Here is a 27,348-nt window from a genome sequence, read left to right as displayed (position 1 = left end):
CCAAAAATCAAATTAATTCAGGCTCCAGTACTATTTCTGTCTACACAAAGTGCTTATTCCCAGTATGTCTTCATCTACCCACATGTCAAGAAGGAGCACCGCATTCCCTCCCAGCACCGGATTTCAATGAACTGCTCCTATAAGCAAAAAGGTGTGGTGCAAATGTAAAATATTTGGATGGAATCTTACCACATGCCCATATATCCACCGGTTTTCCATACGGATCTTTTCTTAAGACTTCAGGGGAGAGGTAGCCTGGAGTGCCAGCAAACCCTGCCAGGAAATGGATGACATGAAGTACTCACAGTCCCCAAGCAGAAAAGACATGCTGTGATATTACAAAATCCACTAACAGCATCCAACAAAGTTCAAAACCCATCCCCCTGCCCCATACATATCTGCCAGAGACACAGACTCCTCTGGTAGGCCAGCAGAAATGGCAAAGCACGGAGTGGGCTAAGCATCGATGCAGTGCTTAGCGAGGCAAAACGAAAAAGGGACCTGTCACGCAGCTGGGCACAACTCCACTCCGGGCCACATACACGACTTGCCATTTGAAGATACTGGATGTAGATGGAACACAACCCATTGCCACATGGCGTGGGCAAACCAGGAGGAGCAGCCATCCATCCAGGGTCCCCACAGCACTGCAGAATCTCAGAGCTGTCTATAGCCTGAGAAGGTCTCATTCCTAATTCTGTTTTACCTAAAGATAAGGCCAGATCCCAATGTGCCTGAGGAAGGCCAGATCAAACATTCCAAACAATATTGCACATATCAAGACTCCTGAGCAGTAGGAAAATTTGGAACAGGGTCTAAACTTAGTGGCTGCTTTCATCACTAACACTAGCATCTACTGAACACCATGAAGAAAAATAGAGAAATAAACAGTCAAAATCTCTGCCTGTACTTATCACATTCTTTCTTCTCTCACTTGTGCTTAAGGATTTGGTGGCTGGGATCCTGGGAGAGGTAGTAGTAATGCCAAATACATGCAAGCAAGCTGCAAGAGCTCGGAAAAAATACTCAGCGAGACTGCAAACCAGCCAGGCTCCAGAAAGGAGGTGAGCAGAAGCAGTAACACTCCAAACACTCTTACCAAACCAGGCCTGCTGCTCTCCCTGCACTTCTATGGCCAGTCCGAAGTCAGCCAGTTTGACAGCAGCACCCTTACATTTACTTGCCAGTAGCAAATTCTCAGGCTGGGAAGAGGAAAGAAGAAAGAGGGTAAGAATGAAGGACTGATAATCCTCTTTAAAGCCTCCTGCCTCAGTATTCCCATCATTTAAGTTGACTGAACTTAGCAGGCACACAAATAAAGCTGTTTAGACTAAGGGAGAGCAAGAGCAACTCACAGCCTTGCCCTACACCGGCAGAAAATTCTCGTTCAACACAAGTTCTCCCCTCTCCCTCCTCAAATCCTCTACAGGAGGCAGAGTCATGTGCTGACAGCAGAGGGCACTGGCAGCACAGCTCCTGCAGCAGAGGATCCCAAATTGGTTTCTGCTATCTCTGCAGAAAGCGGGGAGGGGAAGGAGATGCAGCAGATACTCTGCTGCAGACACATAGTGATGTTTCTCCCCACAAACATTACATTGGCCCCAAGGCACTGGGAAAGTAAATATGACACTAATAAGGGCTGCCAAACAGTGAGCTGTTATGCGGAAAGGCATCATCTAGATAGGCAGTAGATTTCATCCCTTGCAGAAAAAGCCTCAGTCTCAAATTAGCATAAACAGCACAGCAATAAGTGGTCCTGTAAGCTCTTTTTCCAGGCTATGAATCCTCATTTACAGCAGCGTAAAATGTGCTGCTTTGCCACTGCCTCTCACCTACACCACGGACAGCCAATGCTCTCTTTGCAACTCCAAAGTCTTGGGCGCGGAAGCTACTGCAGCTCAACAGTAACTCAAACTYAACTCGGGGACAGGGACAAGCCAGGACAAGCCAGGGGTTGTTATCCTACCCGYTTCTGAAAATGTGTGCAATCCACGCGTCAGCTGGTTTTCTAACCTAGCAAGGTACAAGCCTGGAAGGGCTTGGTGTCGGTTTTGCAGCTTTGGGGGAGGTYGTGTTTGCAGCCTGCTCCCATTCTCACCCCACTGTGAGGCTCCCCCACTGTTCTGCCTGACAGCAATAGGTGCTTGCCTCATTCACCTGCCTTTGAGCTGGGCTCTGCTGGGCCTGAGCCTTGACTTTGCTTTGAATGAAGACAAAGCAGCTCTGCCTGTCCCAGGCCCTGTTGTTAGCAGCATGGGCAGAAGGGTACGATACATTTTACTGCCTCTGGCTCTTCGCTATACTGGGAGAGGAGAAGGYTGTGTTAATTAAGCTACAGAGATGAAAACTCACCAGCATGAACAAGTTCCTACACTAAACCCTCCCAGATTCAGAYCACGCCTGGGCTTGGCTTGACCAAGAAACAGTGAAATTTAAGCCTGACATGCTAGTTAAGCACTACTTKCCTCTAAAAGACATCTACTACCACCTAATGGTGCTTATCCATGCACATGTTTGCCAGCCTGTGGTTTTATCTGCTCTTGGGTAGGTATGTGAATACACACATGTATGTGAATACATACATGCCTCTATGGGCAGCGCAATGTTTGAAGCCCTTTAACAGCACGTCAGCCAAAAGAYCAGCTCAGAATGAGGTGCAGAAGGCAAAACTTTGAACGAGGTAAGTTCTGCAGGTATTAAATGCTGATCCTGAAGGCCAAGCTTTTGGCAAAGAGCTAGAATATTAAAGAGCACAGCAACATTTATTGCTAAAAAGAATGCCTATTCCTCAGGCTGGGCCAATTTCAGTCAATCAATACAAACAATAGAGGAAGCACATTAACTGTGAGAGGATAGTCTAACACGTGATAAGCTTTAAAGATCACAACTTTAACAGAAACAGAACTTGAGGAGCAAAACAGACGGTGTCTTCCTGAGTGCACCACCTTGCACACAGAAACCTCACACCACCCTGTCGCCGAGGCCACCACCGGCTTCCACGAGGGCCTCCCTAGTGCAGCCTCTCGGGGGTTGCCTTCCTCAAGAGCAGCATCAGCTSTAATGCAGGTCACTCTGAGTGCTCCACAGCAGACCCCCTGCATCTTCTCACAGTGCTCCGAGCCAGAAGGCCAACAAGGCATTGCAAGAGAATTTGCCAGAACCATTAAGGGCAGGGCTGACAGTTGCTCACTCCATCAAAACACTGGGGAAACACTGCCACTGCACTCACAACATGCATTTGTCACGCTCTCTGCAAAGTATTTTTGTACCTTTCTGTATGTGTTCTACAACAAACCATCACTAGGAGCAGGTGTCACCCCGCATTAATTTAACTGGAGCACTGGTGGCCATCACCATTCCCACTGTAGACAGAGAAGGCTGCAGGGCAGACCTTCCTGCACAAGGCTTTTCATTCTGGAGCCTGCCCAGCTCCCAGTACAACTGGCACCGTGTGGGAAGGGAGTTTAAGTGACTCCACTGCTGGGTTTCTGGGTCTATAAATGTGTTAGAACATGGCAAATGGTCAATTCAAACAGTGTTTAACCGGCCAGCACTTTCGCTTGTAGATTAAAATGCTTCTACTGATGAGGATGGATGAAAATTTCTTGTTGTGCATCCCTATCCTAGCCCAATGGCATGTGTTTGGCAATTCAAGTGCAGAATAAAAATATACATGTTCTRTGTAGACAAACTCATCTTGGCAGATTGAACAGAGAGTGCCCCGGGTCTCTAGATATCCTTTCAACAACAGACTAAAAAGAATCCTTCATTCTAATGAATCCTACCCAAATTTCTGTGAAGTATATCAGTCCCAAGGACCACCACTATCTTATCCTAAAGTTGCCTCACAGAGACCGACAGCTGGGCAGGTTCATGAAGTTCAGACCCAAAACTTCCTTGGGAGACCAGCATAATCTCTGGAAAAATCAGAAATAGCAAGTTCAGGGACCTCTGAGCCCWGTTCAAATAAAAAGAAGAAAAAAAAAAAGAGAAAAAGAAAAAAGGGGCCTTGCCAGCTGGCAACACATTATTCCCCTTGCACTGATCCCCTGGCTTCTCTCCTCAGCCTTCGCGGCGCGGAGGAAACGTTACCTTCAAGTCCCTGTGCACGATATCATGCTGGTGAATGTGATTCACACTCTCCAGTATCTGATGAATACAGTGGCTGCAAGATAAAGGGAGACACAGGGTTACACACACATACACTTGACATCTCAGCCCAGAACTGTTTCCCTAACTTGTACATTCACCTCCTTCCCAGCTGTGACAGGATCTCAAAGCCTTCGTCCTGCCTCCCATCACTACCTTCCTTTCTCCCCTCATATGACTTATCCCATCTGTTTTTTCAGCCAATTTCTTCATGTAGGAGAACGGAGACACCTGCAAACCAGCAGGGACTGCTGGTTTATCTGCAAACTCTCAGCAGCTGAGATGGGGCAAACAGGGCCAAACCGCTCCAGGAAACATTTAGTCGGGCTAGTCCAGAGCAAAGAATGAACTTTTGGAAAGCAGCAGCCCCAGCAAAGTCCTGGGTTCCTGCCAGGTTGCAAAGCTTTCAGAGCAGCATCTCAAGCACTTGCATACACAGCGTGTGCACACACCCGCTTGCTGGGTGCCTTTTAAGTACAGATCCCACTTAAGGGGCCAGTGATCCGAAGGGCAGGCTCATTCCCACATTCCCACCGCGTGTGCTGCGCTGCATCCCCCCAACTCATGGAAAACTGTCGCCTCTGCTACTCTCACCGCAGCAACCACCTAGGGAAAAGACATGTCATTAACACCTGTCACACAAGGACAGCACAACATTCCCATGGTGAGATTTCTGGAACAAATCATCTGCTACAACCTTCCTCAGCTCCCCCGACAAAGCTGCTAAAGCCTAAGTACATATGTGATATCCTAACAAAACACTCCTCGGAACACGGAAGGGAGCAGGGATTTTGACAGCTTGCACAGCTGGGCAGTRAGCAAGCAGATGTGGGCAACTCGGTCCGTGTCCGGTGACAATTCCCGCTGCAGGAGCGACACATCTCCCTGCTCAACTTCCTGAGCCTCAGGGGAAAAAAACTGAACTGAGCAAAATGTGTCAGGGAAAGGAAATCTGCTACTGGAAAAGAGGGGATGAGGGTGAAGGGAGGAAGAGGGGAGCATGTGCAACACAGTGGAACTGTCACTCCCCGCTTCCCGAGYTGGCAGTATAATCCTCAGGGTAGCAATCCATGAATATCTCCCTGCTCCCAAAACAAAAAATGTATAATTAGAACAGAGCTGAGTCTGAGCGAGAGACATTTTCTGGCCAAAAATGGCAAAAGTGTGAGGTGTCCCAGGCGAGCCAAGCGCGGCGGGTTGGCACGGACCTCGCTCCCTCGCTCTCCCAGCCTGCTCTGGAATTCAGCTCGGCACTGGGAGAGAAAGGGAGGAGTTTCACTCAGTCATCTTGTGGGCACTGCAGGGCCCGGCCAGCTGAAAGCAAGGGCTGAGCGCCCTCAGGAAAGCAGACACTCCCTTTCCCCTAACCTACCGCTAATTCCCTGGATTCCCAAGGTCCTTCACTGCCGGCTCCTGAGCGTTCTGGGGAACAGAAGCAGGCAAGAGAGGCTGAGGAAAGGAAGGCCATAACGCCAGAGCTGCCCAGCCTCATGGCAAAGAGGGTCGAGTGCCTGTGTGCGTGCGAGAGACCCTGTGCCAAGAGCCTGCACAGAGCACAGCCCTGCTGAAAACACCCCCAGGCCTCTCCGTCAGGAGCTGCCTTGCACACAGCAGCCACGGGATGCGACGCTCCGGGAGCTGCCTTGCACACAGCAGCCACGGGATGCTCCGTCAGAGCATCGCTTCCTCCCCTCTGCGCCCGCAGCTCTCCCTGTGCCCGCTCCTGTGGAGATGAGTATGGCATGGGCAGGCAGGTGCAGAACAGGCAGAGTAAAACACCATAGGCCATCCCTAGGCTCCGCCAAAGCCAAGCAGAAGCTGCCTAACCCCAGGCTTGATTCCAAACACTCCATGTCCATGAAGTGGAGAGGCCGGAGAGCACCCTGGGCTACTGCTGCACCAACTGCCCACCCACCTAAACAGCACAGCCTGTTAGAGRGAACTTGCAGCCGGCAAGGGAGGAATCCAGAAGGGAAGGGCAGAACTTTAAAGCTGCTTAGTATCAAAATGCCAAGGCCACTCTCGGACACTGCGCCTCTTCTCACTGCACCAGGGAGCTGAGCGGCACAAAGGGCTCTCAGAAACGTGGCCTCCCCCCAGGAAACTCTGACCWGGGCTCAGGGAAGTTAACAAGAGCTGCCCAAAAGGCAGAGCACGTCCCTGCAGTCCCAGCACAAGGAGGCAGATCCGCAGCAGGCTGCACAGCTCTGCCCTGAGTGCACTCGCTGAGGGCGCCCTGTCAGCACCCAGACACCCAAAGCCACCAGCAACAGCTCCCAGGAAAGAGCTCTGCAAGGGGCTGGGGCTGTGGCGAGGCAGGGCTGAGCAGGGACAGCAGTTTATGCAAACGGCAGGGAGAAGAATGTTTTTTGTTTTTTTTTTCGAGGCAAGGAGCAAGAGTTTCAGAACAAAGACATGCACAGGAACAGCAGGCAGGAAATTCATTCCACTGTGTTGGCACACACGGGGCACACACACAGACAGGTCTGGAAACAGTCTTACCTGGCATCTGCTTCGCTATAGTATTCTCTGGCAACAATATCCTCAAAGAGCTCCCCACCAGTAACCCTGAAATTCGAAATAACAAGGGAGGTTACAGAGCTGTCTGCATGTAGCTGGGCACAGCACACACGGTGCCTGCCCAGCGGGCCCCTTTTCCCCAGGATCGCCCCAGCAGCCTGCACTGCACAGCTTGTGCAGAGCTGCCGTAGGGGACACAAGGAACATCCCACAGCCGTGGCCCAAGCCGTGGTACATCCACAAGAGCCCTTGGACTCATTAAACCGGTAGTATTTTGGGCAGCACTGAAGTACTGGGCACAAATGGTCCACGTGCCTCTACAGAGCTTAGCATACGATAAGCTTGGGCAGAAGACCCATCCTCTGACCCCTGCAGACTCCCTCCTTACCCAGCTGGGCTGCCCTTCACCACCCAACACTTCCATCTGCTTCCAGAGCCTTCCTGGTCCATCCCCTACTGCACCGTAAAGGGATTTATATCAAGTGGACTAGAATCACGTACAGGAAGAGCTCAACAGGGAAAGACAGAATTATAATAATGCAGGTGCCTTTTTATTCCCTTCTTAGTCAACAATCCCCACGTCTGTATCACTGACGAAGCTTCAAAGCCAACAGAGAGACACTTACAGATCAAAGACGAGGTAATGGAAACCTTCCTCTGAAATACTGTCATGGAGCCGCACTGCAAAAACACAATCAAGAAACGGGGATTTAGATAGCATGTGGCAAATAYGTCACCTCACAGACCAGACCTGCCCACCACACCAAGCTCTCCCTACCACAATCAGTCCCTTAATTCCCCTGCCCTTTGCTTGGTGCGCTCGCCTGGTGACCTGTAACCCTTTTCCTTCTGTTATCTCAAAGGAATAGATAGATAGATGTCCTTCACACGCACCCAACACCTACCCCGTGGCAACACAAACTCTAAACACTTTGGACCATTCTCCTAGTTTGGTGSTTCTCTCTTCCCACACACTTCAATTATACAAGTTAAACTCTGCAGAATCTCCAAAAAAAAGTCCACCTACATGTCAGTACCATCATCTAACAAATTCAATAAAGCTGGTTCCTTTCCTTCATCTTTAACTCACTCCATTATGCCTTCCAGCTCAAAACCCTTAAGAAAAATCCATGTCAGCTTCCTGCCTCATTTTTCCAGATCTATTTGTTAGCACAGTCATATCTGACTGCCTTCCCCTTCACAAAACTCTCATCCTTCTTCAGTTTCCACACCTATACTCCAGTAGTTCTGCTCTCGCTCTTCATCTTTTCCCCTTCCTTGCTCCCTAACCTCCAGAATTGGACGCTATCCCCTAGTGCTCTTTTGTCAAAACTAAACTCTTCATTTCATCTCACTTACCCTCCGCTAGTTTCCTCTTTTCTCCCAATATCCTCCTCTTTCTCCCTTTTCCAAGGGGAAAGGTTCTCTATATTGCCTGCCAGAGTCACAACCTAGCAATGCCACTTCACTCAATTCCTAAGCTTTGACACTTGGACTAGGGATGGGTCATCTTCTCTGCATGAGTCTCTCACTTTTCCTGTTGATTCATCCAGCCAAAACAACTAACCCAGGCGAGATCCCAGTAATCGAAACACCTTSTTATCAAGTGTTGACCAAAGCAACATTACAGTTCTTGTCCCCAGAAGATCATTATTCCCCTCCATCATTTTAATGATGCTTCTGCATCTCCTCATGACCTATTCTATATATTCTATATATGGCCTATTCTCTATATAGCCTGTTTATATGGCCTATTCTATAATATATTCTATATGGCCTATTCTATATATATTCTGTTCTATTCTATATAAAATACAGGCGACCTGTCTTGACTTTCCCCACCATAATGATTCTATCCTATCCAAACCAAGAGGCCAACTGTAGGAGTAGCTTCCTGAATGTCCACTTCCAGGAGTGGGGAGTGGTTCTGTTTCACACGTTTTTTTCCAGGAAAGGGAGATCCAACCTGTTCTACACGCTGCTGGCCATCTAATTATCACCACAACCTACTCACATCCACTTAAGCTGTGGACACAATATGGGAAAGARTAAAATGATCTATAGATGTAAGAAGGTGAAGAAGCCAAAAACTGACCAACTAGGATAAGAAAAATGGAGAATTGATAAGTATCAATTTGCCTCTGCTTTTCCTAAAGGACCCAGAGGCCCTTCTCCAGCTCTGCATGGGGCAGCAGTGACGTTTAGGCCTCGCACAGCAAGCGGCACCAACGCTCACATYGCGAAGAGCGCGCCAGTCCCAGCCGGAAAGGATTGGGACACAATGGAAGCTCAAGGTCTTCCACCCAACGAACTACAAGAAAGTTTAGATTTGTCAAAGAAAGCTGTTTTCACTCCCTGTATTGCACCAGAAGATTAATTGCTACCATAGCCCTGAAGAAGCAATTCACACCACGCTTCCTTCCTAGCCACAGGGATTCTCATGGGCACACAAAGTCCATCCCTGCCAACCCGCCCCACACTCAAGGTCACTGGATGACTCTTCCCAYGTCAAGGAACTCACTGATGTAAGAGCACTTACTACAGAGCAAGAGCAGCCAAGGAGAGGGGAATAAAAGAGAAGAAAACAGAAGTGAGGAGCCAGGCAACAGGGCACTAAATCTGTTACAGGATATGGTGAAAGAGACATTTCAGAGCACAGACAGAAGTCCATCCACACCAAGAACAGCGTGCTCAAACGTTCATAACGACATCTAATTTCATACGACTAACAAAGCCTTACAGATAGCTTCAGAACTAATAAATCAAAACAAGGGCAGTAGTGAGCAGTGGCAGAACAACCACTAACCAAAGCAGAAAATTTGTTGCAGACTGTCAGGCAGAGGGTTTTAGGCTGAGATAAAGTCAGAAGGCATSGGACAGTGCTACCGAAAACTGTCCCTTCAATTTCCAGCGTGCACGTGGACCTCTGCACTGCTGAACGCAGGCAGGGTGAAACGCAGCTTGCTTCTTCCCTCAGGCTCACTCCAGCCCCACCTGAAGCAGCCACGGCTCTTCGGCCACGCTCACTGCTAACACACAGCAAGCACCTCCCGCTAAGGTGGTTTTTGGCAAAATAACCTCAACAAGAGAAAACCAACGAGACCAAGCGGCAACTTTTCCCCCAAAGCCCCGATGTTGGGCGCTGTCAGATGCAAACTGTGCCCACTGCATCCCCTGCTGCGTGTGTGCCAGCCCCGAGCCCTGGTGCACCCAGGGCCCTTGCAAGGGGCCCAGCACTCGCAGCCCACTGMGCTCCAGCCAGCTCCAGGAACACGTGCTGGGAATATCCCTTCCTCCGCCCGCTGTCTTCAGAGGCTCGCGGGAGGTCTTGCCTCAAGGACAGAACTCAAAGCTGGTATTTCRGAGTGTTGCAAAATCCACATGCACTTTAGGGGTTTTTTTTAAGCTAAAAAGAAATCGTATCAAGGAGCAGTGGCATTAAATATAGAAAATGAAGTGTTTTAGTGAGAAGCAATATTGTACCAGTTACACCACGTTCGCTGCTCCTTTCCCGAATAAAGTCCCAAGTCCCTGATGCCTGAGCAAGATAACAAGTGACTGAAAGAGGAAGATCCCTCCCCCAACAAGTTGCGCCAACCTGAAAACCAAGGCAAACTGCTGCCGAGTTGCACAAAGCCRCATTCTGAGGATACAAAAGTTTCAGTGAATCATGAAGAAACGACCAAGCAGCTTTCAATTTTTACAGAAATCCACTTAACTACAGAAATAAAAAAAGGTGCCTCGCCTAAATTTGACCCCTTCTTTCCTTTCACTGTGCCCAACATGCTGCACGTTTAACCCTCCCCTCGAGCAACAGGGCAGGAGCGTTTGTGTTTGCACCCGGGTCACGGGGGGACGAGCCCCTGCACCCCGGGTGACAGGGAGCGCTTGCATGTCCTTAGGGGCAGAGTAGGGCTCTGGTATAGGGGGCTTTTACACACCAAATCACGATTCACGGGTGTGCACAAGCATCTGAACACCACAGGAAAGCAAGGGCACAACTGGCCAAACTCAAGCAACACAAAGTTTCCATGCTGGGACTACCTAACGCCCGGGGCTTTCAAACCAACTGGCCTTGGCTGCAGCACCTGCAGCGGGGCCCGCGCAACCYGGCAGGGATTTCCGCTTGTCTCTCGTGTCACGCTAACTGCGACACCCAAAGCAGCTCGTTCAGAGGGCCCCGCAAGGCCACCTCACAGGCGCTCTGCGACCGTGGGGGCCCCAGCTGCGACACGCAGGCCCGCTGCTCCACCACGAGCGACAGATTGGAGGAAACTGTGCGTGCAAGAAGAAACTGAACAAAAGTGGAGACTGAAGCCTGCCCGATGCACTCTCCGCCTTCTCCAGGAGATGCTGAGGACACATACATGACCATGCCTGGCCCCCCAGGCCATGGAGCGAGCACGGATGGGCCCTTGCGTGTGCTGGGCTCAGGGAGCTGCCCCGGCACCGCAGGGACTGTCCGTGCATGGGTCCGCACCCACCCTGAGCCTCCAACCCCAGCTGTTTCTCTAATCACACTAAACACCAGAACTCAGCTGCAGCTGCTCAGGCTGCTTCCAAAAGGGCTCTCCTTTTAATTAAAGACTTGCTATTAAAAAGTATTAWATTGTGTAATGCAAATAATTCTCTAGAAATCATCTGCTCCGGCAGCTAGGGCCGCCTTTGCCGGCGCAGCGACTGCTGGCAGCAGGACAGCCAGCTCGGGGGACGGGCCCTGCCGGGGCTCGTGAGCAGCCCCTGCGGGTGGCACCGCCAGCCCCCTGCCCTCCCGCGGGTGACAGGGGGCCGCAGGGCCAGGCAGGACAGACCCCGGCCCGCGCAGCCCCCGGCCCACACCGCTTCCCACCTGCCGCGCTCCGGMGAATGGGAAGGAGCAGGAGTCTGTTTCCACCCGCATCCCTGCAGGCACAGCCCAGCTGTTGCAGCTCTGCATGGAACGGCAAGGAAGAGTCCTGAGAGAATATGAAAAGCCGCACACATAATCATTTATTTCCAGCGTTGTCCTCAGTGAAGCACTTAACAGCTCTAGTCCTAAAATGAGGTCAAGCAAGTGCTCTTTCTGCTGCAGCTTCTTTGTTTTATACCTTTCAGCACCAACTAGACCGTGTGTTTTAATTGTTATTTTGTTGCAACGTCTGTACAAATGCCTGAAGTTCAGCACATGATAAATAACATCCAGGATGCCCTACTTCCACACCACACAAGCCAAAAGAATGCACTAGCAGGAATACTCTCTAATTTCTTGAAAACCTGCAATCGTGACCATCCAGAAGCACTAACACTTTCTGATCATATGTGTACGAGATGAGCAGAGCACCCCGGACCTGCTGCCTGCGCCATCTCCCATGCTGGGGCTGCCCTGCACACTGCTTGGTGCCCGGGATGCTGCAGGAACATCCATCCCCAGCAGCGGGGAAGCCCTCGGCTACCGCACACAGGGCTTGTTGAGACCCTTGGGCTCCACTGGGGCACAAACGTGGCCAAAGGGTGGGAGGATTCTCAGTGTTTTAACCATCCTGTGTGCAACATCTCCTCTGTGCCAATGCAATGGCACTCTGGATGTCTGCAGCCAAAAAGCCAGGGAAATTTGCTGCTTACAGCAAAACACAGCCTCTAGCTTCTCCTTTCCTTTTCACTTTAAGTTGTGGATCAAACCACGAGGGCAGCAAACGCAGCGTGGGGTCTGCAGATGTGGTCCAAGTATCCTGCTTCCCACCCAGATGGGTGACGTGGTGATGCCCTCCAACCGCGCTCCATAAAAGGCACAAAATCCTGCTGGGGCTTCACAGCAATTCACACCTTCATCACCCGAATCACCCCTCCAGTGCGCACAAACCAGAGGCTTTATTTACCCTTCTATTACAGTCATTCCCAGGAGAGAGGCAGAGACATCAGGAGGAGAGACCATTTGTCAAAGGAAGCCAAACTGAAACAGGCCAAAGGAAATTCACCTAATTCRCAGGAGGTTTTTCTACAATTTTCTCCCTTTTTTAAATAAGGATGTGTCCAAAATTATGGTCCATCCTGAGACAAACTAAAAGACAGAAGTTAAAACTCCAAATAATTAAGTGCAGGTGTATTTGCGAGACAGTCAGAAGCAGGAAAACCTGAAAAAGCAATAATTCTGATAGATGCTGAGAACAGCAGTTTACAACTGCTGTAAATTTTCTCAAAGAAATTAACTCCGAAGCAGTGCAGCACAGGATATGAAGGCAGAAACCAAAAAGAAGAATTTGGTTCTGTCTCTTGGGCTACTTGCAGCCTCTCAATGTGTTTGCTTTATTGCAGATCCAAACGCAAGCAGCGAAGTTGCACAATAACAGGCTAGCAGAAGGTAAGAATAACCAAGCCATCACTCTGAAATAAAAACAAAAATATTTAAGAGCTACTTTTGCACAAGATATCCTCGGTAATGGGCACGTTTGTTTTCCCATTAAAGCAGGATGAAAACGAACAGATCACTGAGGCATCTCCATGCAGTTTTGCTGCGCTGGGTGAGYACAGCCAGCACAAGACCCCTCTAGGCCTGGCACCTAAATACTCTAGAAAGCTGCCAAGAGCAGCAAAGCCACGAGCTGAAAGAGGGAAGGAAGCTCTGAGGTGAACGGTTAAAATCAGCAAGCTGGGTGATGAGCACCCGCAAGCTAGAGATGATGCACAAGTACAGCGAGCTCACACTGTGTCCTGTGAAAATACTTGTGGAAATCAAACGCTGCCTCCAGCTAAATGTCCTTGCCCAGGCCCTGGAAAGCTTTCCAGATCAAGAGATAGCCATACCGCAACACTGAGCGCTCAGAAGGATCATTTCACTGGGATTACCTTGACCCTGGGCATCTCAATGTGCATCTGCAGACAAGCAAGATGTCCTACTACAAAGCAAGTGCCTAAAATTAGGGCTGAGATTTCGCGAAGACATGTTAGGATAACACAGAAAGCTGCCCTATCACGAACAATGACACCAAATGAAAACACCATAAAAATAAAATTTGATAAACACTGTTGGCACTAATTTGTTTCCAGATTATTCTGTTTTTAATTGGTCGGAGTAGCAGCATTATCATCAATGTGTTGCTGTCTGGAAACAGCACCTCAGAAGCAACTGTCTTAGAGCAAATGGATAAAACCCATAAATTCAGCACGAGGTTTCCTCACATCCYGTATGCAGGCAGATGGAGAGATGAGCAGTCACGCTCCAGGGCTGCAGCTTCTCAAGCCTCTGTCCTGCCCTCACAGCTCACTAGAGCTTCAGGTCACCGCAGAACAGCAGGACACACTGCAACTGTCTCCAGCAAAAGCATCAACAGCAAAACCCCATTTCTCCATTAARGTAGGTGCAAAACCTGCCGAGTTCTGCAGTGTTGGTGCAGAGCTATGCAGCTCACAAGGGAGCAGCACAGGCAGCACTCATGTAGAAGAGGTCAAACACAAAACTCCAGTGGCAGGGTGCCAAAAGATGCCAAAATACCCAAGCCAAGGGAAAAAAACCCATCACTACCTCAAAACAACATGGTTTCCTTCACTCACAGGCCAACAGGCACTAGCTATATGGAAGCATCAGTGCATTTATCATTGCTGCTTCAGCAGAGCTTCYGACAGAATCTTACACACTGTTTTTTTTTATAAGCAAGTTAGCAAAATGGGTAGACAAAACTAGCTTATCATGGCAGATATTTGGAAAAAAAATAAACATACTCAAAATTGCTCCCTGTCAAAGTGGAACAATGCATCAAGTGACATTGACAAGTGTTTGTCCAGAGTCCAACACAGTTTAGCATTTGTATTAATTATCTACATGATGTAATATATGGCACTGTTATTAAAGATTACATTACCGTGAGAGGAGCAAGAATATTTTAATATCAGAAGAGAAATCAAATGGCCTTTACAGATTCAGAGGGAGTCCATGCAGAGTGGATTTCTTCCCATTTATTTTAATGAGGACAAAAGTAGTGCGCACTTTGGTAGGAATTCTCATCTACTCGAGATGGAAAAATGCCTTGCTTGCCAGCAGCTCTGCACAGAGTGGCCCGGGGCAATAACGGGTCACAAAGCAAACGTGCACCAGCAATGTTCTCAAAAAGCAAGTTTAACACGTTGGTAGGAAGACAAGAGCCTCCCCAGTCGGACAGGTGAGGCGAGTCCTCCCCCTACAACCAGCACYCCCATAGTCTCCGTTAGAGTCTTGCCATGCCCAGCCCCGGGCATCACGTCTAGAAAGATGTGAAGAAACTGGAGAGAGGCCAGGAAACTGGAAATGGAGGGAAAAAAAATACTGGAKGTCTAGAAACATGACGTATGAGAAAAGATTGAAAGAAYTGGGTTTGTTTAGTCTAAAGAAAAAAAAGACTGAAAGGAGACATGATAACAGTCTTCAAGTATGTAAAAGCCTGCTACAAGAGAGAAAAACTACTTTCCACATATACTCTGGATAGAACTAGAAATAACAAGCTAAGGCTAAGATAGCAGCAAAATATGTTTTTCTAATGTCTAACTGATAGAGGAATTAAACATTTTAGAGCTGCCACTAGGGGCTGTGGGATCATTACAGGGCTTTAAGAACAAACATACCTGGAATGGGGCCGCTATCAAATGTTTGCACAGGACTACTGACCTGACTGCATGACTTCCTCAGGTCTTTTTTTCCAAGACCGTGCTGTAGGCATAAAATTTTATTCCTTAATTGCTATTTGTGATGCCTTAGAACGGCCAGAATAAAAACAGTTTTGTTCTAGAAAAAACAAGAAATACTCTGCAGAAARTGCAAGGACTTCTGACCAGATACATTCTTCGCAAGAGACTTTTCCAAAGCATAATACATCAGGAGACAGGTAAAGTCACTCACTGCAGATGAGGAACCAACTGCAGAGCTGAGCTAGGAACGTGATAAGCTTGTTTGCAGTGGAATTCACCTGTAAAAAATGTTTTTCCTCTTGCATACAATGTTTAARTTTTGAGATGCTTGACAAGAAGTGTTGTAAGAATTGAGAAAAAGGAGAGATGACGGGAGTGAGAAATTAATACCAAAATAAAGAGTAAAATGACATTTAAGCAATGATAGTAACAAGACTTAGGGGGCAAAAGAAGMTTGGTAGTTAACTCCTAGTATGAGCTTTAGTCCCTCTGTACACTGTTAAGCAATAAATTTACAGTATATTCATCACTGCAAATTACTTTCCATGCGCTGGGAGCACAAACTTCCAGCTCCACAATGACCAAATCTCTAGTGCTTAAATTAATTTTCACTTTAAAAAGCACTTTTGTAGGATGTATCTAAATGGCTTATGAAAAAAAAAGAAAGCAATGACACTGCACTACCATTTTCTCAGACAGGAATAATTAACAGTAGCTTCGTCAAAGAGAGCAGCTTGGTAGTTCTTCAGTGTTTTCTCTGAGATATTAACCCAAGTTACACCTTACCTAGGGTTTCTAGAGTCCTATTTAGCTAAACTTCATTAAAAAAAGAAATGTTCCAAATCTCTTACTTAGAGTAACTTACAGCAAACAATGTAAAGTTTCACTAATGAAAAACTTGAGGCAAACTTCTGTAGCACTTTGGAACAAAACAGAATGCATGTCCACTCTGTCCAGTTTAGTAAGTAATGTACTTTTTGTTTGAAGATATGTCTTATTTTYCCCTCCTTTTTATTTGAAGTCAAAATTATTCTCTGGACTCCACTTGCCACCCGCTGCACTGACAAAGTGGGCAATTCCTCCTTTCCCATCTGTTCCACGGGGGGCAAGCACAAAACAAACAAACACACGAAACCCTCCTGCAGGATAGCCATGGAAACAGCCACGCTCAGCAGAAAGATGAAGGAAAAAAACCAACAAATGTATTACRGGAACAGAAACAAATTATTGGCTCTTTTGTCTTGCGTGACCACTGGAATGAGAAGAGACAACATATTAGTCCACCCTCCTCTCAACTGGGGCTCTCACTAAAAGTAGCCTTCAAAGGGATACCTAGCAAAGTGCCAAGAAGAGGAAGAGGAGAGGTGAGGGGCAAGCAGCCTCAGCTCAGCTGCCTCCACCGCGGCTGCTCGTGGCACTCGAAGGGAGAAGCTGTGGTGACTTCAGCAGGCACGTTTGACCAGAGCGGTTGGGGACGTTGGGAATACACTTGCTTCCTTACTGGGTGCGAGAAGGAGCCGTCTGGCTCCTGCCTCATCTCCCCGTTCCCGAGCCCAGAGACACTTACCAATATTTGGATGCTTTAGGAGTCGGCAGATTCGCGCTTCACGTTCCAGTTTCTGGTGATCTGAAAGAGAACAAGAAACAGGGCATTCAGCTGCACAGTCCCGAACCAGGCTCTTGTTCAGACTCAGTGGAGAAAGGAAAACAGTGGCCTGGAGGCCTGTGTGACCCTGGCAACTGCATAAGCATCTCCCCAGACCTCCCAGCCATTGGGGACGAGGGCTGCGCGGGCACCCAGAGCCACGGACTCTCCTCGTGCCCCAGAGCTGGGGGACCATGGCATGGAGCAGGGCGCTGCCCACCACAAAGGCACCCAAGCTTCAGCACCCACGGACACGCTTGCTGCGAAGGGCAGGGCTGCTGAGCAGGCATTTCCAGAGCTGCAGGCACGCAGCGCTGCCTAAATGCTAAATGTGCTTAGTGCAGCCCAAAGGCAGCGTCAGCTTGAGCAAGACTGTCATCTGGATTAGAGAAAATATATATACACACACACCAAGGAGAGCAAAAACGGTTTCYCCTCACTGAAATTTTACATGTGTGGGGGTCAGGAAAGGCGAGGACATTASAGCGAAGCTGCCCCTCACTGCCAAGAAGCAAGGGACCTTTCTAGTCCCTGCAGCTCATGCAGAAGGGCAATTTTTTCCACAAGAGCAGTGTCTGATCCCTGACTTGCACCGCAAAGCCCAATCCTCTGGAACGCGGTGCTCACATCAGACAAGCAGAGCATCACTGAGAGGATTGAGAGAAGCAAATCGTTGAGGCAGCCCTGGCAGTTCCTAAACTCCAGGCCTCCAGGGAATGCGATGCCTAGAAAGAGGCAAGAACAAGGACAGCCCTTCCTCCCAGCCCACCCATCAAAAGGGCAAAGAAAGGGGAAGTGGCACCAGTCCCCGCTCCATCACGACATTTCTTCTCTGTCAGACCTTCTGCACGCAGGCTCGAAACCCTCTCTGCACCACTGTGACACACAGGTCCTCTCCAGAGCAGCAAGCAGGACGCTGGGCTGGTTGGGCTCCTCACCAGTCWCTGGTAGCACTGCAGCACCCTCCCATTCAGAGGAACCCACTAGAGACTCAATTCTGGCAAGCGACCCTGCTAAACCCAAGAGCCTGTGCAGCCCTGAGTGCTGCACGGCCTTCCCTTCCCTTCCTTCCCCATCCACAAGCTTTGGGCAGCCGTTCCCGTCCCCACGAGCAGGGAGGTGACACCGARACACGTCTCTGCTCAGAATCCCTCTCTGCTGGGCTGGGAACAGCAGCTCAGGGCACTGCAGGATCTCTGTCTTCTTTCCCACTGCTGAACTGTAGAAAATGTCCCAATTAATATTTTATATGGGCTGAGATGTGCCTACATCCTCCTTTGCTACTGTTCAGGGAGGGGGGAAGGTAAATTACTCCTTTCATCTCCTCTTCCTTCTCAGTCCTGGAAATTATTGTTGCTGCTACATATATTTGCATGCTCTATGCCAGGATCACTCCAATGAAGTAGGAGGCAGCAGGAAGGGCTGGAGCGGTTCCACGCTCCCGAGCCCAGGCGCAAGGCGAGCGCTGCCCTACCGGGGGCTGCCTCAGCTTCCCTCCTAGCAGCATCTCTCACAAATGGGCCTCTGCGAAACGTCTGCAAGGCACAGACGGCCCTGGGCCCTCTGCACTCAGGCCACATCCCCACAGCGGGACCAGAACGGAGGATAAACTGTCCATAAGCTGCTCACGTGCTGGGGTCTTGCAGATTCCCTGCTTTCCCTCCCAACTCTACTTGGAAGTACTGCMCAAGGGGGATCCTCCAGCCTCCCCGCTCACACTGCCCTTGGGCCCCGTTCCACATGCCGAGAACCTGCTCCCAAGCACAAGGGCACCGGGAAGCAGACAGCAAAAACAGCTGAGCAAAGGGGGAAGGAGAGGTAAGAGGCCACCACGTGCTACTCAGCCACCGGGCCCTGACAGCCAAGACGGACAGCTGACAGGAGCACAGGCTCAAACAGAATGACATAACCACCGAAATGCCACAGGACATGTAAATCAAGAGCAATTGCTCCCCTGAAAGCCTAGACGCTGCTGCGGAGGGCGGGRAGCAGGCAGGGCAGCCAGCGGGGCCGGGCCGCGGGCGCAGCACGGCTTGGGACGGGAGGTCAGCGCCCGCGCGCCGGCCCCCAGCACCACGGAGCCTGGCGGGCRACCAGCGCAGCGGCAGCGCCGCGGTCACAAGGTACCGGGAACTATTTCTGGTCGGGGGGAAAGCACAACACCCCGTCCTGTCGCCAGGGCAACACAACAGGCGGGCTGCAGCACATCTCCGGAGGGAAGGCACGCGCGGCCGCCCCGCCGGGAGCACCGAAAGGTCGGGCTGCGCCGCCGCCTCACGCGCTCCCGAGGGTCGCCTGGGCCTGCAAGGAGCCTCATCTCCAGAGGGCCCTTCCAACCTTAACCGTTCCATGATTCTGCGAGCCCCCWGCCCGGGGAGAGCGCCTTTTAGTCTCTGTCTCCAGGTGCCCTTCAGCACGGTGCGCACAACTGCACTCCGACTGTCATGGTCAGCAGCCGAGTCCGTATCTCACTTGGGGGAAGCAACCCAGCATCTAAGTGCAGAGTAATCTATGGAATAAACACAGAATTGCATTTTTTCTAATTCTCTCTCTGGTCTAATGATGGTCATTTCCAGCAGGAAACAGAAAAACAACACGATTCTGCGATGCCAAAAGAGTAGCCAAAGGTCAGGGTATCAGACAGCTCATCTCATCTTACACAGGGGCTCACAGAATCCTAAAAACCCAAAGTATTCATAAATACACCAGAGGAACGATGTGAAGAAGKTATGGGCTCAGATCCCTGCCTTATCAAGAGCTTGCAAAGCAAATAACTTCTCCCCTCCCACTAGAKGAAACTTTTGCAAGCCATCTGTTGGGTGAAGGTAGATTCTTCCCGCACAGCATGAGACGCCAAGCTTGCAGCGAGCAAACGCAGCAGCGCATCCCGACCCAAGTTATATGGGCCGAGGCCTAGGACATTAGGTCTATTTCCTGCTTTTCACAAGCTGCACAAGGAATATTAACAAACAAATCTCATAGTGCATAAAACACACAGTATCTTTTTGAAAACACAAGCTTCGATGTCTTCAAGCGGTGCATAAAGCCAGATACTCACGGAAGTTTCTCCAAATGTTAATTAAACTTGCTGTTAAATTTTTGCACTGTATTTCCAAGTCTGATTTCATTTAGCTTCTGCTCTCACATTCTGGATTTCATTAAGCTTTCTCCCTGCTAAGCTGCAGAACTCTCTACTGCTGAGCAATTGCTAATGTCTAAAACTTAAGTACAGGATATTATGAATACTCATCTAATATTCATTGCATGTTTTCCTGCCAAAATAACAAAAACAATAAAACACTCACTTTCTGGACAATTCCTCTATCTACAGCAAGGACTACCTACATGGACTGGGAAGTCCAGTCTACATAGGTAGAAAAACTTAAAATTCCAATGTTTTAAGAGATGGAGCTTAAGACTGGAAGACTAAGTCTTCTCAAATTCTTGCGATGTTCAGCACATAAACTAAGTTATGAGAGTCTAGTTTTCTATCAGGCCTCTACACTGATAAAATATCTGCATTTTGGTTCAAAACTGAGACTAGACTTAAGCAGTTCGTCATCAGCATTACTGCTATGCAAGAGCTTCTCTAAGCACAGCCTAAGCAACGTAACACAAGATGTCTTTAGAATATACCTGCCTGATAACCCAAAAAAATGGCTGTTCAGAGAGCTGGGACTTCTTTGGTTTGTATTTTTAATTTGTCCAGAGGTTTTCTTTAATAGAAAGTGAGAGTGACTGTGTTAGCACCATTTACAAAAGCTAAGGACTTGCAAAAATGAAACTGCTTCATTTTACACATCAAGGCAGTCCATTTACCGGAACAGAAGCGCTCGTGCTCAAAGGACGGGCAGGGGTGGCTGAGCTCTGATAGCAACGGCGCAGACAGAAGCCACCGAAAACAAAGGCAATGCAGCCCGAGCACACAATACAACAGGCCAATTTGGCCTAAATACATCAAACTCATCTGAAAAACAAGATAATGCGATGTAAAAGACAAGTACACCGAAGTGAGAAATAAAACCCAAAATGCAGGCAGTTTTACTTCRGGAGAAGCCAACAAACCCCAGTGGGGGGAGGACACAGCCAGGTCCATCCTGCCGCCCGCAACGCATGGGTCTCCTTTGAGCCATGGGCAGCTGTGATAAACGTGCCCTCCACCAGCCAAAGGCTCTGCCCGCGCTCCCTGAAGGGCCTGGGTCCCAGGAGATTGAGGGAGACGTGCCCTTCATCTCCCGTTCCCCATCCACTGCCTGGGGAACACGGRGATTTATGGCTCTGGGAAAGCCTCCAGCACCTATCTCAGGTAGTCACCCCTCGTGGCAAACAGGAGTGTGAACCAGCACTGAAAAGCAACAACAACAATAGAAATAGCAGAGAAAACAGTCACCCRATTAAATAAAAGCATTTAGTTAGCAGAGGAAGCGATTAATTCACACCTGCCAGAGTCAGGTGGAAAACACCAGTTCCACCACGCTTGCTCCAACAAGCACTGGAAACACCACGCGGTTTAGAAACAGGCTCCCAGAAWAAAGGAGCACACCTGCCGGCAACACCCGCCGGCGGCCTGGCTCCCGTTCCCAGGCTGCGGTTATCCAGGGTGCTGGGGCCCCAGCTCCTGTTTAGTTAGGCTGCGTGCCTCAAAAAGGGCTGTCCTAGCACTGGTCCAGAGCTCAACCGCCCCAATGGCTGGAGAGGTTCCCCCCAAGCGCAGCGAAAAGCAGGAGCAACAAAACAACAAAACTGACCCTGAGGTATCAATCACCCCTGTTTGAACAAAAATGAGGCTGGGAAACAAACACACACAAAACCTTGCTCCTCCCTTAACCCAATGTATAATTTTCCTGCTCTTAACTGGAGTATAAAACATGAGCTGCTCACTAGCACAGTCCACTTGCCTTCACSCTGCTCTAGACCGGCGCTTCATGCCTGCAGTTGCAGGCAGCCTGTATCCCCACAGGACTCAAATCTCCATCCTAGATTACTTTTCTGAGAATGGGAAGAGTCCGGAAGAGGAATCAAACCCAAGGCAATAAATTCAGTTTGATTGCTGTCATCATGCCAATTCTGGGAGATAGTCAATTGATGCCAGCTGCTGAGATATCTTTTGAGTTGCTTCAAGACTGAAATCAAATTTGCATCAAATAGATTTTGCAGCATGAGCCTAGCCTGTGCCTTCAGGTCATTCATGCTTTTCTTTGCTTGTTTAAATTTAAACTTCCTCTCCAAGATATTCCCAGCAATAAAGRGTTAGTTCTCTCATTCTGGGCTTCAAACCAGACTTCCCCCTATATCCTCCTATTTCTCGGATAACGCTGCGCTACAAAATGGCAGAGACACCTATTAGTGTTTAAAATGGGTCCGCATAGGGCACTATGCCATGCCACCACTTTAAACAAATACCAGCACGGCTCAGTCACCGCTGTTTCTTTTCTGTGGAACAACAGAAGTCACCCCAGGCCTTASGAATGACCAGAGGTCCATGTAAATTCCGAATCCCCTTTCTGATAATCTGCTAACAGCAGATGCCTAGGGAAGAAAACAGATTCAAGCATACAGCAACACTTCCAAATGCTCCCCTCCSTCCAGCCATTTGCAGCACAGAGGGTCCCACCTTTCCCTAGCCGTATTTCTACATTCTGTTTTCAAAGACTGGCCACGATTAATAAATCTGTAAGGACACGCTCCCCTTCAGCCCCTCAYACAGCAGCAGGCACAGGCACCAAGGGGGCACCAGGAGCCAACAGAAGACAACCCTCAAGCACTGCTGCCAGGCACGCTTTCTGAGAAAGTCTTGCCTCCAACAAAAGCTGCTAAGGTTATTGCCTTGCAGTAGTGTCTTCCCACCCTTTCCTAACCTTCCCAAAACAAACAACTCCCTCACAGAAGTGTAATCCTATCCCTCAAAGGGCACAGCATATGGATCTTAGAAAGAGCCAAGATGCTCACACAAGTTTGCAATAAGCTGTGATTCTACACATGAGTGTTTGTGAACCTCCTGGCACCAACGTAYTGGGACATGTTTAAAAAAATTGTCAACACCAAGATCTGCACAAATGTAGAGAGCTTTTCTGCCCGCCTTTTTTTGGGGTCTAGGTAGCACGGAAATTCATGACCAATATGACATAGCAAATGCAGACAGAATCCCTTAAACTATACCGGCTTCTGCAACTCAGACTGGCTCCCTAAAGGGTGGGTCAGGAAAATTTATTTTCTTTTTCAATATTTCTTTACCTTGCAGTTATCTTCAATAAAGTAACTGGAGGCAAATATGAAGATGTCTATCACAGTGGCAAAGGGGAAGCAGGTATTAAAACTACTTAAAATAGATGGATCTTCGCAAAGACAGGATGCCTTAGTCAGCACGTTTGCCATTGCTGGTTGTGTGCTCAGAGCAATTCCAAGCTGCTTTTCCTTTTCACACGCGTGTTTTTCAATTTGTCAGCAAAACTTGACCAGTATAATTCCTTTGGGTTACATAGCAGGTGGACTTAACACAGGAGGCAACACTCCTGCCCCCTTGTTGAAACGAGAAGCCCTGAGTAATACATATTTCACATGCTGCAAAGCAGAAGCAAAGGCCGGGTGTGCTGCAGCAGGAAGGGGAAGTYGCTGTCTCGAGCTTTCTGACACACGGTAACTTTCCAGGAACCCCGAGAAAAAGGATGTCACTGCACTGACGCGGTGCAGAGTCACAGCAAGAGCTGAGAGTCACCGAATCACAGAGTCCTTAAGGTTGGAAGGGACCTCTGGAGATCATCTAGTCCAACTCCCCTGCACACGCAGGGTCATCTGTGTCATGTGGCACAAGGTCACATCCAAGCAGGTTTGGAAGATCTCCAGAGAAGGAGACTCCACAACCTCCCTGGGCAGCCTGTTCCAGGGCTGTCATCCTCACTGTTTTTTCCTTAAATTCCTGTGGATCTTCTGGTGCTTCAGTKTGTGGCTGTTTCCTCCAGTCCTACCRGTGGCCACCCCAGCAAAGAGGCTGGCCCCACCAGCACAAAGCCCTCCTAGCAGCAGATCAAAAGGCGCCTTTCCACAATTTTCCAGGCTCTCCAGAAGTTCTCCTACATCACCCACTGAAGTCTCTAAGTGAGGCACAGAGTCCACAGCACTGAAATGGCAGCAACAGAGTGAGATTCTCTCCATCTGCCCTCCCTGCACCCACCACCCAGCTAAGGTTCTCACCTACAGCAGATCCCATGGTTTGATCCAAGTTGGAGCTCAAAGAAACACCAAGCCAAATCGCACATGCCTGCACCAAGGGATGCAAAGCAAGGGAGCGAGCACCTGAGCTATCAATGGAGGGATGGCCCTTGGCCTCACATTCAAGATCATCTCAGAACAAACCATCCTTGGCAAGGGAGCTCCTTCCAAGCTCGCTGGGTGTTGGGAAGGAAACCCGGAGCCCCCGTGCGGCTCCCTGCCCAGCCCCGCAGGGCACAGCCTGTTCAGCTGCCTGGTGGTCTCRGCAGCTGTTTCCAGCCTCACTCAGTAAAAAGCAACAGGCTGGGCAGAGCCCGGTAAATTCACAGCCTGAAAGCGTTAGAGCAACCACAGGAAAATGAGACAGCAGTATGAAAGTGTTGGGTGAACACAGGATATCTGCCTACAAAACAACCAGTACAGGTCGAAGAGCCAAGGGCTCCAGCCAACAGCCTTCAGTAAGCTCAGACATAAAACACACACGTGCCTTACCCCACAGACGAGCTGTGCTTCCAGTCTACACGGCCCTTTAGGAATGGCCCAGTCCTCTTGCAGGGAAGATACATATGTATATACATATACATATATATATATTTTTAGGCCTTCCTAGTCTTCCTTCCTCATGTCATCAGTGGGATACAAGAGACCCACACTGACCTGACCTGCTTTTCCCATGAACTATTTGTTTCAGTTACTAAAACAACATAATTATGAAGCCTTCTAAGCCTTCCCAAGCATCTCTGGTCTGGATTTCATCTCCCCTCTATTTGTTGCTAGCCAGTAGCTCGCTTATGTCATGCCATCGTGACGGAGGCAAGTCATACAGTCGTACAGGCAGCAGCTCTTCCCCATCCTGAAGCAAAAAAGCAGTCGAGAAAGCATTTCACCACCCAGGTTACCTTCCAAACCCCATGCTGGATAGTTAGCTGCAGCCTCAAGCTTGATACCTATAGCTGGCTGCTATCATCTCATTTACCTGTAAAATACCCACCGATTCAACAGCTCCACCTGCTACACTGGCTATTGCAGAAAGCCATTTCTTGCTTTTACTAGACTTGTCTTGCCCAGGCTGGACAAAACACAAGGAAAGCCCACGCTACTGTGAGGCGTCCTGGGAACTGTCCTTGCAAGGACACCTCTTGGCACCTTTCAGTGGCCACCAACCCTTGGTTTGACAACAACAAAATGCAGCCACTTTCCTCCCAACTTGATGGAAAGGAGGCCACGAACCACAGACACAGCAAGGGATAGGAATTATTTCATCTGTTTCATTTGCTGTGCTGGAAGGTGTAGCTGCACCGCCGGGGTCCTGACCCAAGAAGAAACGTGGTGTCATCATGTTCACACCAAGAATGCAGCGGTACCTGGCAGTCCAGCCTGGCGGGACGGGTGTGTGACAGCCCTACCAGGCTCCTCCTAAAAGGAGTTGCTTATTTTAGCTCCGCTTAGATATATTGGTCAGYATAATTTTAAAAGTTTAAGAGATCTTCAGAGGACATGAATGTAGTTAGCAAAAGAAAGAAGTTTGCGGACCAGAGACGCTGAGCTAAATGGCTTAAATAGTCAAACCCTTCCCCACACCTCGCATCCAAACAGAGCAAAAATCAGCTTGATGCTCCGATACAGTCACCTCAGACCTTGCATCCCGCACAAAGGCACCTCCATCGCACCGTGGGCTGCTGTTCGGGGATGCTGTTCGGGGCTCCCCTGTGTTTCGTTCGTGCAGCTCACACTGCTGCCCCACGTCTTGCAGGACACGCTGCCCTAAGCCCCGAGCTCCCCTCAGCCTCCTTTAACAGCCTGATGTGCCCCCTTCTTCCCTCGCAGCCCTCCAGCCTCTGGACCTACATAGGGCAGCTCAAGCTGAGCCCCCTGCCCCCGGTTCCCCATCTGCAGTGGCACCATTTTTTGGCTGCATTTTGCAAGTAAATCACGTGTTTAGCTGCTAGTTTGGGTGCAGCGCCAAGAAACACTCCAGTGCAAGGGGGAGGGGAGCTGATGTGGCTTTTGTTTCATGCGACTGCCGGGCCAGCCCCTTCACTGGCAGCAACGGCAGCAGCCCCTGGCCAGCCCCCTTCCCCAGGTGCCGTCACTGCTTGGATGCRGAGTAGCTCTGCAGTAGGACAGCCCCGTTCCCCAGGTGCCATCATCGCTTGGATGCGGAGCGGCTCTGCAGCRGGACAGCCTGGTCTCTGCTGGGGCAGCAGCCGCTCCTTGGAGCCACACAAGGGATGGAGCAACCAGCCCTCCTTCCCCTGACAAGTCGCTAGCAAAGACCTGATCTTCCCTATAAAAGAGGAACTGGCCTTAGGGAGCTGGTGAAGAGGCAGAAGCAGGCTCTGCTCCTCCACAGGTGTTGGGAGGTTGCTCCTCCGTGGCAGCCCAAGAGATGCCGCAGCAGGGGCTGCRCCTCGCGGCCCTGCACGGTGACTCCAGGTGACATCTGCATCTTGCACCGACAGGCTCGGGGCAGCCTGTAGCAGACGGCAGGCTGGAGTCTCACACGCACAGAAAAGTACTTGTGGGCTACRGGATTCAGAGGTGGGAGGCTGCAGCTGCAATGCTAATGTGCACACTCACCCAACAGCATGGTTTGGTTGGAAAGCTGGCGGGGAGGAGGTGGTTCAGACCTAAGGAGCAGCGTTTGGAACATGCCTTTCAATAGGCAGCATGCTTCTTGCAGAGATTAAGGAAGGAAAAGGACTTTGAAATAAACTAACAATCTTTTAGAGGGGTTTCTCACACTTTCTGCGAGAGGGTGCACAGAACAATATAGAGGGCAGGGGCTCTTAGCTTACACGCACTTCTGCRGTGCTTGTTTCTTTGCTGCCTTCTGCAGGTGTCCCGCTCGTCCCTACACCTGCAGACCACAAGCAGAGATTCCAGGAAACTGAAATTCTGGGAAAACTGAGACAGATAGAGGTGTGAGAAAAAAAATGATAGAAAACAAACAAAAAAAACCATGAAAGAACAACTAGTCCCATGACCTCTTTCATTAGAGAATTTCTAGGTGAGTAACAAACGTTTACTAAGTGACCCAACAAACCCTGAAGCTGTTTAACTGTTTAAACAGATGGAGGAGACAGAGGCACTGAAGCCAGAGACCACGTCAGTGACAGATCTGAGAAAAGAACCTCAGGTCTTTGGAATTTCAGTGTGTCACTACCAGAGCTGTCATCCTTCCTCGGAAA

The 27,348-nt window shown here is 49.5% G+C and overlaps 1 protein-coding gene across 1 annotated transcript in view; it reads right to left on the bottom strand.

Annotated features, from left to right (window-relative positions):
- Window positions 1–27,348, bottom strand: part of CAMK2G (calcium/calmodulin dependent protein kinase II gamma) — a 103,179-nt gene that overhangs the window by 42,755 nt on the left and 33,076 nt on the right. Inside the window, exons 3-8 of the mRNA XM_026044507.1 lie at window positions 16,871–16,930; window positions 7,296–7,350; window positions 6,652–6,717; window positions 4,093–4,165; window positions 1,100–1,202; window positions 190–273 (exon numbers count right to left, since the gene is read on the bottom strand). Coding sequence (XP_025900292.1) covers window positions 190–273; window positions 1,100–1,202; window positions 4,093–4,165; window positions 6,652–6,717; window positions 7,296–7,350; window positions 16,871–16,930 — 441 coding nt within the window. The remainder of the gene's footprint in view (window positions 1–189; window positions 274–1,099; window positions 1,203–4,092; window positions 4,166–6,651; window positions 6,718–7,295; window positions 7,351–16,870; window positions 16,931–27,348) is intronic.

This window comes from Nothoprocta perdicaria, unplaced genomic scaffold (assembly GCF_003342845.1).
Source record: "Nothoprocta perdicaria isolate Ctin4 unplaced genomic scaffold, notPer1 scaffold_105, whole genome shotgun sequence".
Classification (NCBI taxonomy): domain Eukaryota; kingdom Metazoa; phylum Chordata; class Aves; order Tinamiformes; family Tinamidae; genus Nothoprocta; species Nothoprocta perdicaria.
The sequence above is the reverse complement of the archived record's forward strand: the minus strand, read 5'-3'. Positions and strand labels throughout refer to the sequence as shown.